Source organism: Anolis carolinensis, chromosome 6 (assembly GCF_035594765.1).
Source record: "Anolis carolinensis isolate JA03-04 chromosome 6, rAnoCar3.1.pri, whole genome shotgun sequence".
Taxonomy (NCBI): domain Eukaryota; kingdom Metazoa; phylum Chordata; class Lepidosauria; order Squamata; family Dactyloidae; genus Anolis; species Anolis carolinensis.
The window spans coordinates 49,887,100-49,906,516 of record NC_085846.1 but is presented as its reverse complement, the minus strand read 5'-3'; the positions used below and the strand labels follow the sequence as shown (position 1 = coordinate 49,906,516).

At 40.8% G+C, this 19,417-nt stretch overlaps 1 protein-coding gene across 1 annotated transcript in view; it reads left to right on the top strand.

The window, feature by feature from the left end:
* Positions 1-723: 723 nt before the first annotated feature.
* vwc2 (von Willebrand factor C domain containing 2) overlaps positions 724-19,417 on the top strand; it is a 32,470-nt gene continuing 13,776 nt past the window's right edge. Inside the window, exons 1-2 of the mRNA XM_003222229.4 lie at positions 724-1,124; positions 8,267-9,060. Coding sequence (XP_003222277.2) covers positions 8,341-9,060 — 720 coding nt within the window. The 5' untranslated portion in view covers positions 724-1,124; positions 8,267-8,340. The remainder of the gene's footprint in view (positions 1,125-8,266; positions 9,061-19,417) is intronic.

Below are 19,417 nucleotides of genomic sequence, written 5' to 3'. Positions count from 1 at the left end.
AGCATTACTGCGTATTGAACTACTTTTTCTGTCAAATTTGTTGTATAACATGATGTTTGGGTGCTTAATTTGTAAAATCATAACTTAATTTGATGCTTAATAGACTTTTCCTTAATCCTTCATTATCCAACATTATTGCTTATCCAACGTTCTGCCGGCCCGTTTATGTTGGATAAGTGAGACTCTACTGTATATAAAAAAAGAAAGCAATAGGAAAGGGTTATGGGAGAGGCAGTGGGCGGGGTCATGCAAATTCCACATTAATGGAGAAACGCTGGGATGAAATTGTCCCCCTATGAAAGCCTTCGCTTGGGTGGTGGACAGCATGGTGTTTGTGGAGGACATTGGCAGGGGTCTTGGTCATGTTCATGGCACTCACTATTACCTGCAATGTCACTGGAGGGCCTTTGGTGTCTCCAGAGTAGTGGGAACAATAGCTGTTTGAGGCGGCAGGAGCTTCTCTGTGTAAGTGGACACTCCAACCACATACGCACATACATATTTTCACTTTTATTATGTGTACGGATAGATTACGACTATTGCTATTATTTAAATGTTCCCTCCGGTGGCAAGGAGGGGGTCAGGCAGCTCAAGGAGGCGGCGCTGGTTTCCCCAGAGGCTTCCCTTCGAGCTGCTGCTGCTGCTGCATTGGGGCGCCTGCCTGCCTTCCTTCCTTCGTGCGGGAGGGAGGGAGGGAGGAAGAAAGGAGGGAAGAAAGGAGGGAGGGAGGGCCCTGTCAGTATCTTCCGCCTTCGCCTCCTTCCCTCAGCCTCGCCTGCCATTTGCTCCCTGTCTGGGCGGGGAGGCGCCTTTTGGCGGAGCACAGGCGAGAGGGAAGCGCGCGCGGAGGAAACAAGCCCGCTTGTCAGGTGCAAACCGCCTTCGCTCCTTTTATTCCCTCCTCGCGCCACGAGGCCGCGCCGGTGTATTGATGTGCTTGGCAGTTCTGCTCGGAGGCCCAGTTTCCCGCCTGCGCCTCGCGAGGGACGGGGATGAGAAGCCAAGCGGAGCAGCGCCGCCGAGGCCCAGCTTCCCGCCCGAAGGAGTAGCCGTAGCCAGCCAGGGATGCTGAAGGGAATGGGACGACGGGGCCTGGCCCAGCCGGCCGGGAAATGCTTCAAGAGGTTAGCAAGGCCGCTCGCTGGCTCGCTTGCCGGGGAAAGGGAACTTTCGGCTGCTGAGGGGGGAGGCGGGAAAGTTGCGCGACGTGTGAGCCGTGCGGAGGGGATGTTGCGGGCAGCCGACAGTCGGCATTACCTGCGCAGCCGCGTCTGGAGGCAGCTGTCAAGGCGCCTCGATGGCGGCGCCAGGTTTGTGCTGCAACGGACGGTTCATCCAACGTGTCTTGCCTTTCCATATGCCTACTTGCATCTCCTCGCAAATTCCTTGAAGCTGTGTCCCCCCCTCAGCCCTCTCCTCCGTTATTCCTAATGCATTTGTGATAGATGGAGACTCAACATCCAGCTTGCGAAGTGTATCAGGATTGTTGTACAGTAGAGTCTCGCTTATCCAAGCTTCTGGATAATCCAAGCCATTTTTGTAGTCAGTGTTTTCAATATATCGTGATATTTTGGTGCTAAATTCGTAAATGCAGTAATTACAACATAACATTACTGCATATTGAACTACTTTTTCTGTCAAATTTGTTGCATAACATGATGTTTTGGTGCTTAATTTGTAAAATCATAACCTAATTTGATGTTTCATAGGCTTTTCCTTAATCCCTCCTTATTATCCAAGATAATTGCTTATCCAAGCTTGTGCCGGCCTGTTTAGCTTGGATAAGTGAGACTCTACTGTATGTTTTTTGGGCTGTATGGCCATGTTCCAGAAGTATTCTCTCCTGACGTTTCGCCCACAGGAGAGAATACTTCTGGAACATGGCCATACAGTCCAAAAAACATACAACAACCCAGTGATCCCGGCCATGAAAGCCTTCCACAACACAGTGTATCAGGATATCCTGTTTGCATCAACAGTAGAATCTCGCTTATCCAACCTTCGCATATCCAACGTTCTGTATTATCCAACGCAGTCTGCCTTTTAGTAGTCAATGTTTTTGTAGTAAGTGTGGTGATGTTTTGGTGCTAAATTCGTAAATACAGACATTACTACATAACGTTACTGTGTATTGAACTGCTTTTTTGTCAGTTTGTTGAAAACATGATGTTTTGGTGCTTAATTTGTAAAATCATACTGTAATTTTATGTTTAATAGGCTTTTCCTTAATCCCTCCTTATTCAACATTTTCGCTTATCCAATGTTCTCCTTAAGGAGCCCCGGTGGCGCGTTAAAGCGCTGAGCTGCTGAACTTGCAGACCGAAAGGTCCCAGGTTCAAACCCCAGGAGCAGCGTGAGTGGCTACTGTTAGCTCCAGCTCCTGCCAACCTAGCAGTTCGAAAACATGCCAGTGTGAGTAGATCAATAGGTACCGTTCTGTCGGGAAGGTAACTGCGTTCCATGCAGTCATGCCGGTCACATGACCTTGGAGTTGTCTATGGACAACGCCGGCTCTTCGGCTTAGAAATTGAGATGAGCACCAACCCCCAGAGTCAGACATGACTGGACTTAACGTCAGGGGAAACCTTTACCTTTACCTTAACGTTCTGCTAGCCCGTTTATGTTGGATAAGCAAGACTCTACTGTATTTACTAGACACTATGCATCAGGCATGGGCAAACTTCAGCCTGCCAGGTGTTTTCGACTTCAGTCCAAAACACCTGGAGGACCGAAGTTAGCCCATGCAAACTTCTATGTTTCTCTTTGTAACTAGCTTGGCTACCTGACAATGCCTGAGTTATTTGAAAAAAAAAGGCATTGTTTGTTTTTAGATGTTAAGTAATATATATCAGTTAGGTAATTTGTTAAATAAATTAATTGTATTGATTCACCCTCAGGCCATATCACCAAACCAAACCAAACAACAAAGCTTGATGCAACTTAATAAAGCTCTATGTAGTAAGTTAAATAAGACACTTATAATAGTACAGTAAATAAGTATGATAAAACTGAATATATGTGTATATATTTCTCAATTCCCCCCTACAGTTTACCCCGACCTGCCCCACGTAGGTAATTTGTTAGAAAAAAGTGAATTTTTGCTTTTGTTGTTTATGAATGCTTCCATTAGAAACTATAACTTCCAACATCTACACTTATAATAATACAGTAAATAAGTATGATAAAACTGAATATATGTGTATATATTTCTCAGTTCCCCCCTACAATTTACCCTGACCTGCCCCACGTAGGTAATTTGTTAGAAAAAAGTAGTTTTTTTGCTTTTGTTGTTGATGAATGCTTCCATTAGAAACTACAACTTCCAACATCGTGGGTCAGTCCCTCCATATTCCATCTGTATTCAAAGGAGGCCATGTTGGGTATGCATGGAGAGTTTGGTTCTGATCCATTGGCCCGGGTTCACAGTGCTCTTTGGATGTAGGTGAACTACAACTCCCGCAAATCAAGGTGCATTCCCCAAACCCCTTCAACATTGTCTGTTGGTCATGGGGGTTCTGTGAGCCATGTTAGGTCCAGGTCCACCATTGGTGCAGCTCAGTGTTCTTTGATTGCAGGTGAACTATAAATCTCAGCAACTTCAGCTTCCAAAGGTCAAGGTCAATTTCCCCAAATTCCACCAGTTTTCAAATTTGAGTATATCAGGTATTCATGATTTGGTCCAGATCTATTTTCATTTGGGTTCACAGTGCTCTCTGGGTGTCGGTGAACTACAACTCCCCTAACTCAAGGTCAGTCCCCCCCAGTATTTTCTGATGGATCATGCGGGTTCTGTGTGCCAAGTTTGCTCCAGATCCATCATCGGTGGGGATCACAGTTGTCTCTGGAAGTGGGAGCCAATAAAAAATCTGCCACAGACATCGCTGCCCATATACATACATGTGTTCACTTTTATTATATTAAATCTATATATATAAAAGGATAAAAAAATTTGCCCTAGGACAAAACAACAAAACTACACATCCCAGAAACACTAAACTTGGCAACACAACCCCTCATCCATGCCTCTACGTTCATACAACAAAAATAAAAGAAAAATAAAGTCCTAATTAGAGGGAAAGGAATAATTGTTTTTTATCCAGTTGCTGCCAGTTAGAACTCTGCCCACTTGGTCTCCTAGCAACCTACTCAGCCCAGGGGACAGGCACAGTTAGGCCTCAAGCCTCTTCCCCACTGCCTATAAAACACAGATTATATGATTTTAACTGGATTATATGGCAATGTAGACTCAAGGCCCTTCCACACAGCTATATAACCCATTTAGAATCTTATATTATCTGCTTTGAACTGGATTATCTTGACTCCACACTGCCATATAATCCACTTCAGTGTGCATTTTATCCAGCTGTGTAGAAGGGGCCTCATATAATCCAGTTCTAAGCAGATAATATAACATTATCAATATACAGTAGAGTCTCACTTATCCAACATAAACAGGCTGGCAGAACGTTGGATAAGTGAATATGTTGGATAATAAGAAGGGATTCAGGAAAAGCTGATTAAACATCAAATTAGGTCATCATTACACAAATTAAGCACCAAAACATCATGTTATACAACAAATTTGACAGAAAAAGTAGTTCCATGCGCAGTAATGCTATGTAGTAATTACTGTATTTACAAATTTACCACCAAAATACCACAATGTTTCCACATAGGATATGATACTTGAAATGTTTGCTCTTGCATAAAATTATTGTTTTAGGTTGCATCTACATTGTAGAATTAACATCACAGTGATCCAAATATACGGCCCAACCACAGCTGCTGAAGAAGCAGAAGTAGATCAGTTCTATGAGGATCTGCAGCACTTACTGGATAATACACCAAAAAGAGACATTATTTTCATTACAGGAGACTGGAATGCTAAGGTGGGTAGTCAAATGACAAGTGGGATAACAGGCGAGCATGATTTGGGACAACAAAATGAAGTGGGACGTAGATAGAATTTTTTCAGGAAAACTCACTGTGCATAACAAACACTCTCTTCCAACAACCTAAAAGATGGCTTTATACGTGGACTTCACCAGATGGTCAGCACCAAAATCAGATTGACTACATCCAAAGGTGGTGGACATCCATCCAGTTGATGAAACAAGACCTGTAGTTCAGATCATGAACTTCTTATTGCACAATTTAGAATCAGACTAAAAAGATTAGGGAAAACATACAGATATGCTCTCACAAATGTTCCTAGTGAATATGCAGTGGAGGTGAATAATAGATTTAAAGGACTAGATTTAATAAATAGAGTCCCAGAAGAACTATGGACAGAAGTTTGCAACATTGTTCAGGAGGCGGCAACTAAGTACGTCCCAAAGAAAAAGAAAACCAAGATAGTAAGATGGGCTGTCTGCTGAGACACTGGAAGTAGCCGAAGAAAGAAGGAAAGCAAAAGGAAACAGTGATAGGGGAAGATATGCCCAATTAATGCACAATTCCAGATGTTAGCCAGAAGAGATATGGAACTATTTTTAAACAATAAATACATGGAAGTGGAAGACAATAGAATAGGAAGGACAAGATACCTCTTCCAGAAAATTAGAAACATTAGAGATAAATTTCAGGCAAAAATGGACATGATCAAAAACAAAGATGGCAAGGACCTAATAGAAGCTGAAGAGATCAAGAGAAGGTGGCATGACTATACAGAAGTTCTGTATAGGAAAGATAATAATATCAAGGATAACTTTGACGGTGTGGTGAGTGAATTAGAACCAGACATTCTGAGGAGTGATATTGAATGGGCCTTAAGAAGCATTGCTACAAGGCAGCAGGAGACGATGGGATCCCAGCTGAGTTGTTTAAAATCTTGAAAGATGATGCTGTCAAGGTGATGCATGCCATATGCCAGCAAATACGGAAAACACAAGAATGGCCATCAGATTGGAAAAAAAACAACTTATATCCCCATACCAAAAAAAGGGAAACACTAAAAAAATGCTCAAACATTTGTACAGTGGCACTTATTTCCCATGCCAGTAAGGTAATGCTCAAGATCCTGCAAGGTAGACTCCAGCAATACATGCCAGATGTACAAGCTGCATTCAGAAAAGGCAGAGAAATGAGAGACAAAATCGCCAATATCTGCTGGATAATGGAGAAAGATAAGGAGTTTCAGAAAAACTTCTATTTCTGTTTTATTGACTATTCTAAAGCCTTTGACTGTGTGGATCATATTAAATTGTGGCAAGTTCTTGGTGGTATGAGGATACCATGTCATGTCTATCTCCTGAGGAATCTGTATAACGACCAAGTAGCAAAAGTAAGAACAGACCACAGAACAGACAGTTCAAGATTGGGCAAGGAGTATGGCAGAGCTGTATTCTCTCACCTTACCTATTCAACTTGTATGCAGAACATATCCTGCAACATGCAGGACTTGAGGAATCCAAGGCTGGAATTAAAATTGCTTGAAGAAACATTAACAATCTCAGATATGCAGCTTTGATGGCTGAAAAAGAGGAGGAGCCGAGGAGCCTTATAACCAAGGTGAAAGAAGAAAGTGCAAAAACTGGGTTGCAGTTAAACATAAAAAAACAAGATTATGTCAACCAGATGGTTGATAACTGGCAAATTGAGGGAGAAAATGTGAAGGCAGTGACAGACTTTATATTTTTAGGCGCAAGATTACTGCAGGTGCAGACTGCAGACAGGAAATCAGAAGACGTTTACTCCTTGGGAGGAGAGCAATGACCAATCTCGATAAAATAGTGAAGAGTAGAGACATCACACTGGCAACGAAGGTCCGCATAGTTAAAGCAATGATATTCCCAATAGTGACCTATGGATGCGAGAGCTGGACCATAAGGAAGGCTGACCGAAGGAAGATAGATGCATTTGAACTGTGGTGTTGGAGGAAAATTCTGAGTGCCTTGGACCACAAGAAGATGCAACCTGTCCATACTCTAGGAAATAATGCCCGACTGCTCACCGGAGGGATGGCTATTAAAGGCAAAGATGAAGTACTTTGGACATCATGAGAAGACAGGAAAGCTTAGAGAAGATAATGATGCTGGGGAAAAAGGAAGAGGGGCCGACGAAGGGCAAAACGGATGGATGGCATCCTTGAAGTGACTGACTCCATCTTGAAGGAGATGGGAATGGCGACAGCTGTCAGGGAGCTCTGGCGTGGGCTGGTCCATGAGGTCATGAAGAGTCAAAAGCGACTGAACGAATAGTTATCATCCTATTCTGTACTGCTGCTTTAGTCTACCCACCATGAAGGCGACAGAAATTGTGCCTGGTTGCCAGTTGGTATTATCAATTATTGTTATAATATTGTTGTTTTATACTATATTGCTGTTTTTATTCTATTTTTATACTGTGAATTGTGTATTATATATTTTTGTTCATTTTTTCTCAATTTTGTTGTTGGGCCTTGCCCCATGTGAGACACCCCGAGTCCCTGAGGGGAGATGATGGCAGGAAATAAAAATATTTGTTGTTGTTGTTGTTGTTGTTGTTGTTATGTGTAGATCAATAGTGGAACTATGTTGGATGGTCATTCTGGAGTCTGTTTTGAGCGTTTTTATTTATTTGTGTGTATATCCAGTTTGTTGAAAACCAGCAAAGTGATTCACAAAATAAATATTGTCAAGCTTTACTAAGTATATATTATCTAGAATGCTCAGATAGTACAGTAGTCTCTCACTTATCCAACATTCGCTTATCCAACGTTCTGGATTATCCAGCGCAGTCTGCCTTTTAGTAGTCCATGTTTTTGTAGTCAATGTTTTCAATACATTGTGATGTTTTGGTACTAAATTTGTAAATACAGTAATTACTACATAGCATTACTGCGTATTGAACTACTTTTTCTGTCAAATTTGTTGTTAAACATGATATTTTGGTGCTTAATTTGTAAAATCATAACATAATTTAATAGGCTTTTCCTTAATCCCTCTTTATTATCCAACATATTCGCTTATCCAATGTTCTGCCGGCCCATTTATGTTGGATAAGTGAGACTCTACTGTAATATAGCATGCAATCCTTCTTTCCCCTCAACTCCAGGGTGTATCTCCCGAGTTAATTTTTTTAAAAATTGAAGCCGAGAAGCCTTATCTTATGCAAGAGTGTCAAAAAAATACTGTGTATGACTGTACTGTAATCTGAAATTTAGTCTTCCATGTACATTGCTTCAAGTTACTTCTTTTTGCTTTCTATACATTACAGATAAAGTATTTACTGTTTGTTTTTTAAGGCAGACTATTATCTGAATCCTTTCTAACTGATCTCTTCCCAGGGCCTGTGGGTTGTCAGAGAAATTCCTTTTGATGTGAATAAATCATCTTCTACCCTTCTGGGATGCCTTAGGTAATGCACAGCAACACTGCAATGGCAACTGGAGCTTTCTCTGGTTCCCTCCTTGTGACTTGCTTTCTGATGGTTGCTATCTGTAGTTCTACTACATCTCTGCAAAAACTGTCTAAGACTCAAGACAAGCAGGAAATGAAGCCAAACCAAGAAAAGAGGGACCATACATCAAATCGGGATAGCCAGAATCAGACCGGATTAGGGAAGACGAATGAAATGGGCAGAAATGGGAGGGAAGAGGGCACAAAAGACTGGAAGAGCAAAAGCACCAGAAATTACTCTAATAAAGAATCTTGGACTAAGCAAAAACAAGGTTTGAGTAGTCAGGCCACAAGAAGTAAGTTTGGAAGCCAACCATCCCAAGACCAAGTTTATGGTGTGCATCAGAATCTTCAAGCTGCTGAAGATTCCTCCCTCATGGATATTATTGCGAGTACCACTCCTGACCCTGCAGAGGAATATGCTTATCCAGACTACCGTGGAAAAGGCTGTGTAGATGAGAGTGGTTTTGTTTATGCGATTGGAGAGAAATTTACTCCTGGTCCCTCTGCTTGTCCTTGCCTTTGCACCGAAGAGGGCCCTCTTTGCATTCAACCAGAGTGTCCCAGACTTCATCCCCGTTGTATTCATGTTGACACTAGTCAGTGTTGCCCACTGTGCAAAGAAAGGAAAAACTACTGTGAGTTTCGTGGGAAGATTTACCAAACACTGGAAGAATTCATGGTAAGGAGGATGAGGTGGTTGTGGTGGTAAAAGGAAAGTCATAATTTTTGTGATCTTTTTATCCTCGTCACTGTTACGTTACTTTGCCGTTATTTCATATCCTTATATCTCCAGCTCCAGAAAAATGCAATCTTTTATTTCAAGTAGAAAAAATTACATTTATCAAAGAGAACTAAGTTCATTGCAGTATTTTATTACATTTTATGTTTAAAACCCATCAAGCAATTTAATAAACATTCCTGTGGATTTCTATTCAATTTTCAGAATATGAGTTTGCTGTTTATATCTTCTACAAGCATATAGAGAGAGGGGGAAATTCTAGCTCATAACAAAGGGGTGAAAGCAATGTATTTCTTTCTACATTTTCTTGGAGTTTTTGCCTGAGTATAACAAGGTTATATAATCTTCTGTCAGTATGATTATGGGCCTATGATATAAATCTAAGTACATGCTTCAGGGCGCACTATGCAGTAAAGTCAAGCAGGGTTAGCATTTCTATCTGGCAAAATACTTTTACCATTGATGAAATGATTTCCTTATTCAGAAAATATGGTGTATACTGATCTAAGCACTGAAATTCTTTGCATTTAGGACTCAGCCCCCCAAAAAATTTTCACACAGATTTTTTTAGAAGTAGATGAGTTTTCACCCTATTGATTATAAAGGGTTGAGAAAAACCCCTGAAAAAAATTACATTATATCTACATACTGCTTGAATAAAAGATTTTCAGGGCTGAAACTATCCACAGTTTTAATTTAAAAGCAAATGACGATGCATGACTTAAAGAGATGTAGGACTTAAATGATGTGAAAACATTGTGTACATTTGAGTAAAAACTTAAAGGAAAGGAAAACAACACAAGCATAATCATGAGGGATGGCAAATGGGTCTAATAATACACTGATTGAAGATTTGAATGATGCCTTCCTAGAACATATAACCAAAGATTGAAAAATGAGTGATATGATAGCAAGAGGAGATTTCAATTATCCTTAGAAGTCAAGTTCTGCCAAGAATATAGGGCCCAACACATTCCCCATGTCCTTGGATACAGTTAAAATTTTCCAAAAGGCAGAGAGTTAAATGGGTAATCAAACTGATCTTAACCAGTTAGAAAGAACTGATCATCTTAATGGAAGTAGTCTGCATCCTTGGATGGGAATGACAGTGTTCTTCTGGGATTTTTTACACAGAAAAAACAAGTGTAGTTAGTTGTACATGGACCCAAGACAATGAAGAGAGATGATTTCAGTAAATATAGGAAAATGCTGGGTGAGATCCCATGGACTGAAAGGAAATGGAGTTCATGGTGGGTGGGGGTTTCTTAAAGTTGAGACATTGAAGACACAGTTGCAAACAATTCCAAAGAGGGTTGTTGTGTGTTTTCTGGGCTGGATGGCCATGTTCCAGAAACATTCTCTCCTGACGTTTCGCCCACATCTGTGGTAGGCATCCTCAGAGGTTGTGAGGTTGTGCCATAGATGTGGGTGAAATGTCAGGAGAGAATACTTCTGGAACATGGCCATACAGCTCGGAAAACACACAACAACCCTGTGATTCTGGCCATGAAAGCCTTTGACAACATAATTCCAGTGAGAGAACAGGACATGAATGTATGGCCACCTGTCCAGGGTGCTTTGATTGAGATTTTCCTGCTTCTTGCAGGGGGTTGGACTGGATGGCCCACGAGGTCTCTTCCAACTCTATGATTCTATGATTTTATGTATGGGTTTAAATTACAAGGAAAAATTCACCTAAGAGCTATTCCACAGTGTAGTAGATTGCCTTGGATGGTGATGGACTCTTCTTTGGAGTTCTTAAACTGAGGGTCGACGAGCATCTTTTGCCATACTATAGTTATGTATTCCTCCATGAAAAATGTTGGATTAGATTATCCTAATGGTTTAGATAAACCTTCATACACTGTGATTTATTTATTTGCTTAATTTTATTTACTTGGTTTTTACCACTCTTTTCTCTCAATATAGGATCTAAAGGCAGCTAATAATAAACATGACAAAATACTATTATAATAGAGCAAATACATTAAAATATGAACATATATATATATATATATATATTAAAAATGTAATCCTGTGTGTTATGAAAGACACAGACTCAGAGGAGAACCGGGGAAGAAACATGGCGCTGGCAAGTACAGTAGGTTTCAGGGAAGGTTTCTCACTGAGGCATTCTGAGATCCTGCCAGCCAGAGAAAAAATGGCCAGTTTGTGTGTCACAAAGGCATTAATATTACTCAGGTTAAACTTAACAGATTTCATATGTAAAGGGTTCTTGTATCTATAATGTATAAACACTAGCTAAACCCGGCCACGTTTCGCTGTGCCTAGTATGATATCTAATGAATGTGTAAGTAAATAATAGTATTGTTGTGAACATAAATTCACAACAGAAAACACATCATTCAATTCAGTTCCCTGCCTTGTGTTGCTATGTCTATGGAATGAAATGAAAAGAAGGGAAAAGAGTTTTCCCCCCAAAAAATCCTTTTTATTGCAAAGCTAGTGGATTGACTACATTTTTGGTTTGTCCATTTTCTGCATAAACATTTAGTTCAGACGATTTGCTGATTCTGGAGCATGCGATGTATAATTGCCCATGAGAGAAGCCTTTGATTTCAAATTTCTAACAGCACATTTGCAAAGATTGCCCCTGCACTTTATTGATAGTCATTGCGAATGCAAGGTGTGTTGGCAATTGTAGTCGTTTGTACTCGAACACCATGTTGGTCGGAATTAGTATGATTCCCTGGGCAGTCACCCCCAACTCCTGCGTGTATATAGAGTTGGCCATATTGAGTCTGTGCCAAGTTTGGTCCAGATCTGTTTTTGGCTGGGTTTAGTGCATTCTGGGTAAGGGTTAATTACAACTCTCATAATCAAGGTCAATTCCAACATATCACAGCAGTATGTTAAGTTGGTCATGGAGGTTCTCTGTGCCAGGTTTCGTCCTGGTCCATTGTCGGTGGGGGTCACAATTTCTCTGGTTGCTAGTGAACTATAACTCCTGTAAATCAAGGTCTGTTTTCCTCAAACTTTTCCAGTATTTTCTGTTGGTAATGGAGAGTCTGTGTGTCTAGTTTTGTCCTGGTCCATCATTTGTGTGGGTCTCTGGTCTGCTGAAGTTGGAGCTGAATCAGGTGAAGGTACTGCAAATCCCATCGTTTGTGGTCCACCCTCCTCCAGTCGGCACCAGGACGTGAAGTGGGTAATGGGGTGTCTGTGTGCCGAATCTGATCCATGTCCGTCGTTCGTGAGGGTCGCAATAGTCTGTGGGAGCCGTTTCAGGTGAAGGTAATACAAATCCCATCATCTGCGGTCTGTCCTCTCTAACTGCACCAGGACATGAAATGGTTTATGAGGGGCTCTATGTGCCAGGTTTGGTCCTGATCTTGGTCCGGAGCTGAAGTGGTTGTATGTACTGCATATCCCATCATCCATGGTTCTCCCTCCCTCAAACGCATTTTACTCAAAACATGCGCGTATTGGAATGCAACGTTGTATCAAAATATCAAGTTAATTGGCCGACTACTTTTTGAGTTCTATGTGCACTAACATACACAGGCTGCATTTTTATATATACAGATTTCTTGGGACTCCACGAGAAACTTTTGCTTCAAAAAGGGCTCCTTGGCAGAAAACGTTTGAGAACCCCTACCTTAGAGGCTGAGAGAATGAAGTTGGTAGCATAAGGTTTTGTAGATTACTGTATGGAGAAAAGTAGACTAGGTGCTTGCCTACACTGACACCACTCTTAGCCAACCACTGGCCCTTGTGGGTACCTCTGCTGATGTCAGAATGGGGCACCCATGGAACAAGCAAGAAGGAGAAAAGATTATCCCCTTTCTTGTTGACATTAGCAGAGGCATTTCCAACAGCCAGGAACTTGCATGGAGTTTTCTGGCTGGCTAAAGCGGTGGCAGTGGCAACACAGAGGCAATACAGGCTGCTTCACCACTGGAGTGGATACTTTGGAGAGCTTTTCAAACTTTTTCCACTCCCAACCACATTCCACCTAAGAATATTTTCTGTGTGTGTGTGTGTGTGTGTGTGTGTACACACACACACACACACACACATACACACACGCATGTATACACATGCACGCACACACACACAAACATTTATGGATAATAAATCAACATTTGTAAAAGACTTACTAAACAAGCTTATTTTCCCTTTTTATAAAGTACAGCTGAAGCATTTTGTGGAGTCCAATTACTACGTATTGTTACTAACAGATTCATGCAAATATCTAAAACTGCCATTTAGGTGGCATTCAGAAATGTTTACTGTTGCCATTTTTTTTTTTTTTTGCGACTACAACATTGAGCTAAGTAGACACATTTAGGGTCAGGACCCATCGTTTAAAAAGTAGTTCTCCAGAGACCTAGAATGATAAAGACTTACAGAGGTTTCAAACATTTCTTTGTTATTCAGCTCAGCAACTGCAAACTGATTATAACAAAATTAAATTCAACAGAGACAAATGTTAAGGTAGTACATCTAGGCAAGAAAAATAGAAGTGTGTACAGTTCTGGGCACCACAGTTCAAGAGGAATATTGATAAGCTAGAACTTGTCCAGAGAGGGGTGACCAAAATGATCAAAGGTTTGGAAACTTCAAGTCATGAGGCTTTTATCCCCTTGGCCACCGGAGGCTCCACTAAGGGGTGTTGAAAACGGGGGTGGGTAGCAACCCACAAAGGAGACGAGAAGGTGTTCTTTTCTATTTATTGATACATCAATTCAATTAACAAACTTTTGCCATACAAGTCTTATCTTGATATACATTATTCCAAAAGTCACTTTACCTTATATGGCACTTTATACATTCTTTATATGTGTATCTCCCGTTGCCCATACCTTCGCCCTTCTCTCTTGGAACAGCAATTCCAAATGATGTCATTGCATCAATTTAACCATGTGGAAGGCAAAGTGCTATATTTATCCTCTCTGTCTATTTTATTGGTTAGAATAAACCATTTCCTATACCAGTCTTGTTTTGTATTTTATATATATATATATATATATATATATATATATATATATATATATAGTATTCATATACTTGTTTTTCCTTTGATTAATGAAATCATTGATTATATATTCCGAGAGATAAGGCCACCAAGTTTCTAGATCCCAGAAGGTGTTTGACATCAAGCATATTTCTGACTGCTTCTTAGAAGCCTACCTGCTCACACAAAGTATTAATATTAATATTTTATTAAATTACTGCTAAAATTCTATCATCATCATTAACTTTATTTATATCCGACCTTTGTCCCTGGGTCACTATCATTCTTTGCTTCATACATCACAATGTGTACTTCCATTTATATAGTTACTAGTTTGGGGACCCGGCTATGCCCGGGTTATTTGAAAGAGGCATTATTTGTCTGTGTTAGGTATTCTCAGTTTGGAGTGGGTGAACTGCAATTCCCAGAATCGTGGGTCAATCCTCCCCAAACCCTGCCAGTATTCGGAGGTGGCCATTTTGGGTCTGTGTACCAAGTGTGGTCCAGATCTGTCGTTGGCTGGTCATCGTCTCGCTGCAGTACTCTCTGGTTGGGGGTGAACTGCTACAACTCCCAGATTCCAGGGGCAATTGTCCCAAAACATCTGTCAGTATGTCTTTGGCTGGGTTCAGTGCTCTTTGGATGCAGGTGAACTACAACTCCCAAAATCAAGGCCCATTCCCACAAACCCCTGCAGTATGTTCATTTGGTCATGAGGCTTCTCTGTGCAAAGTTTGGTCCCGGTCCATTGTTGGTGGGGGCCACTGTTTCTCTGGACATGTCCAATGTGTTCCTTTGGTTATTGTGGCTTTGTGTGCCAAGTTTGGTCCTGGACCATCACCAGAGGGGTTTGGAGTGCTCATTCATTGCAGGTGAACTATAAATCCCAGTACCTACTACTCCCAAATGTCCAGACCAATTCCCCTCCAAACCCACCAGTATTCAAATCTGGGCATATCAGGTATGCATGGCACATTTGGCCCATAGCCATCATTGTTTGGGTTCATAGCATTCTGGGTGTAGGTGAACTACAACTGCTCTAAATTCCCCAGTAGGAGTCACAGTGCTCTGACTTGATGCAGAGGGAACTAGAACTTCCACCATGTGGAGTCAATCCTCCAACTCCTCCAGAAAGTTTAGTTGCTGCTCACTTCTGCTGTGTTTGTTATGCAGACAGATTTGAAAGGGAAGGGCAGTAAGCGGGGTCATGCAAATTCCACACCAATGGAAAATCCTGGGATGCCTGCCTCTGGTGGAGGAAAATGCAAAATCTAGGATGAAATGGTCCCCAAATGAAAGCATTCCTTGCGTGGTGGGCTGTAGTGTTTGGGGAGGACATTGGCAGGGATTGGTATACATGTTCATGGCACTCGCTGTAACTGCAATGTCAGTGGAAAGGAGTGACTTGGTGGCTCCTCAGCACTGGGAACTATAGCCTGTTTGTGGAGGCTGTAGGCTGTCTGTGTGAGCAGACACCTGTGCCACATACACACATACAGGGTTTCACTTTATTATAGATATAGATTTAATAATCTGGTTTTATGTATTTATTTGCTTGCCTGCCCATTTCATTCCGTCTTCGAATATATTCAACTGTTACAATAGACCTTAAAGAAGTTTTGATCAAATTTTGGTCAAAAAACTTATCCATGGGTCACTATGAGGACTGTATCTTAACTCGTGTTGAAAAAATAACCACCCCCTTTTCTGAGTAGTTTAGCGAAAGAGAAGAGATTAGCCCTTTGCAGGAAAACCTAAAAGAAGAATTGACTCCCTCTGATCTCTCAGCCATAGCACCTTTTTAAATGTCTAGGTAGGAAAATGGTGGCGAGACAGCAATCGTGCTCCGCCCTCTCCATGGAATGACCCTCAACTTATTCATAGGTCATATCAAAATCCATAATTTTACCTCAAAACTGGCTTTGCCTTATATATGAAGTTGCTTTATACTGATGGTATATAAAATAGATTCCTAAGTGATCTAGATATCCCTGACTTTGCTTCTATATCAGGGTAGTCCCCACTCTCCCAAGTGTTCTGCTGACATGGTTTTTAAAGAAGCTTTTGGATCCCCCAATGGCGTAGTGGACTAAAGTCTCATGACTTGAAGGTTGGGTTGCTGACCTAAAAGCTGCCAGGTTCAATTCCCACCCGGGGAGAGTGCAGATGAGCTCCCTCTATCAGCTCCAGCTCCATGCGGGGACATGAGAGAAGCCTCCCACAAGGATGGTAAAAACATCAAAACATCCAGGCAACCCCTGGGCAACGTCCTTGCAGACGGCCAATTCTCTCACTCCAGAAGTGACTGAAGTTGCTTCTGACACGAAAAAAACAAAACAAACACAAAAAAAACACAAGCTTTTGACCATGTTTTGTGATTAGGGCCAAGTCACTACCTTCGAGGATTTGCAGTTTGATCACATGCACTTTACAGGAATTGATACAGTGTTCAGCTTGTTGGTTTTTATAGTTCTTTTAAATTTATTGTTGTTCCAAGTAATTGGTTAAATTTTATTGTTATTAATTTATTAATAACATGTATCGTTTTTGTACTTGTTGTATTGTATAATGTTGCTCTATTGAGAGCTTTTGTGAGCCACCCCAAATCCCTTCAGGGAGATGGTGGCGGAGTACATTAAGTGTGTGTGTGTGTGTGTATCAGTATGCTGAGGTTTTTCATGAAATAATCTAATTATCTATAATAAGGTGCCATTAAAAAGTAGACTATATATTTGTAGACAATGTCAGGTGGAAGACACTGTACACTACATGATAAACTGTTTCCTGTATACTGACCCCAGGGAAAGATTTCTGGAAGCCCTTCTGCCAAATGGAAGTGGGAACTTAATTGTAGATTTGGTTCAGATTTTTTTCTGAGTCATTCCAATGATTATGTAACACATAAAGTGGCCCTTTTTTTGCTTTGGCTGCAAAACAGATCAGAAGGTGAGAGCTAGATGAAATCTCCACAAATTGCCATGGAAATCCAAAGTATTCATTGATTTTCATGTAAAAAATTGCCTATAACTTGAAATTCTTTTATCTATATAAACTTGAATATAACTTTGGTTACTGTCTTTTGTATTTCTAACTTGAATGTTCAGTATATTTTATAACTCTTTGTCATGGCCTTTGGCTAGCATACATACTGATTGATTGATTCTATCTTTTTCAAAAGCAGGTCATGTCATAGTAATGTTATTTTTGTTTTTGATAAAGTTACAAGCTTGGTAGATCAGGAGTACCTCTGGGGTATTAACTATCCCTCCCTATTTGATGTCATCTGCAGATTTGACAAGCCTGCCCTCTATTCCATTATCCAAGTCATTGATAGAGAGGTCGAATAGTACTGGGGCCAGGATGGAACCCTGTGGCACCATGTTGGCTGCTTCTCTCCCGCATGAGCTGGGCTATTTTAATAAGCACCCTTTGGGTTCTGCTAGTTAACCAATTCCTAATCCACATAACTGTATCATTGTATAGACCAGGGCTTCTTAAACATTTTCCGCACTTAATCCCTTTCTGCCTAAGAATTCTTTATGTGACCCCAAATATATAGGTATGCAAAATAGGTATAAAAGCAGATTGTCAACAAGCTTATGCATACCACCTATTGGCATTTCAGCTTGACCACTAGGGATGGGCAAGGTGGAGTCCACCAACTGCATGCTATTTGTAAGGTCACTTTTGCGGACTCCCGGGCCACCCCAATTACAAGCTGTTCAAATTCAGTAGCAAATTACACTCTTGGAGTTGGTAGGCAAACTAGTAAAACCTGTTGACACTGGTTGCTCTAAGATATTCTTTTCAATGGTTTGCCACCGAAAGGGAAAAAACTTTTAAAACAAGTATATCCTGATTATTTTAACACCTTTTTATTGTTACACAAATTTGGTGATTTGATGTGCTGTCAAATTTGATGCCAGGTCAAGTGAGGAATATAACACATGTCAGCAGGATATACATTTAGCCCATCAGAGTTACTCAGCCCTGTACAGGATTGCCCAACGCTGTCCTACATTTATAGTTTTCAACAAGATTGGATAGAAATATGCAATATTCTTGATAATGGTTGTAAATTTTAATCACTTCCCAATTCGCTGCATTTGTGACAGTTTTTCTCAGATTGGAAATCTGGCATTGTTGATAAATTATCTGTTTAGCAGGTGTCACTTTATATGCAATTAATTTTTGATACTTATGATCCCCTGCAGTATTCATCCCAAAATTTCCAATTTTATCTGTACCAAGGGAATTTTAATTGATTGACACAAAGGATACTCAAAAGTGAAGGTGCAAAAAATGGCCTTGATGCCTTTTCGAACTGCAAGATTCTATGATTCCATTAAAATATTCATTTTACTGTTGTACAAAAGTCAAAACTTCAAAAACAAATTGCTGTTTTTAGTTACATTGGAATTCACCACCTTGAATACAACTATATATTCAATATTTGATAGAAGCACCTTTGGCAGCAATTACAGCTGTGAATGCTTTGGATAAATCTCCATAAGCTTTGTAAATATAGATCCTGCAATTTCCCATTTTTCTACTTGTAAAAATCATCCAGCTCTGTCAGATTGTATCAGGGAACAAATAGCAAACAGCCACATCTTACTATTTTGATTTTGCTGTGGGTTTTACGGGTCATTACAATGCGCCCGGGTTCTTGCTTTAAAACACCCCATTGTTTAGGGTTATTGTCTTGCTAGAAAATGAATCTCCAGTTTAGTCACAAGTATTTTATAGCACTGAAACAACTTTTTCTCTATAATTGCCATCCTTCTGAGGCATTATGTTCCACTGTCAAACAGCTCTTACAGCTTTTACAGTCAGTATGTTATTCCTAATATTTTGGTGAAATCTCTTGTAATCTTATCCATTTGTTTTGTTGTAGTCTCTGGAGCAACAGAAAACAAGCTTTCTTCATCTTCTATAAGGCATCCTTTCAGATATTTAAACATAGGGCTAATTTACACTGACCATTTAGGTTGGTGTGTAATTGGATGAACCCCATGATGGCTAAATGTCGCACGGGACTGACCCAGGTTAAACAGGGCAAGGCCTCATCAGCTGCTGCTGTGAAGTTCAACCCTTGATGTAGCCTTGCCACAGGTTAACCTAAACTGGGAAAAAGTCGTACTCATGACCTAGGATTTGGGCAGTCCCCTGACTTAGAGGCAGTCAAGACTGTTAGGCCAGTTCCTAACTGTCTTGACTTCCACCTCATGTTTATTGGATGACACTCCCCTCTTGCTCCCTGTCGTCGTCCCCCTCCCCTCCTATATTAGTCAGTATGTGAAGATGGCAGTTGGCATG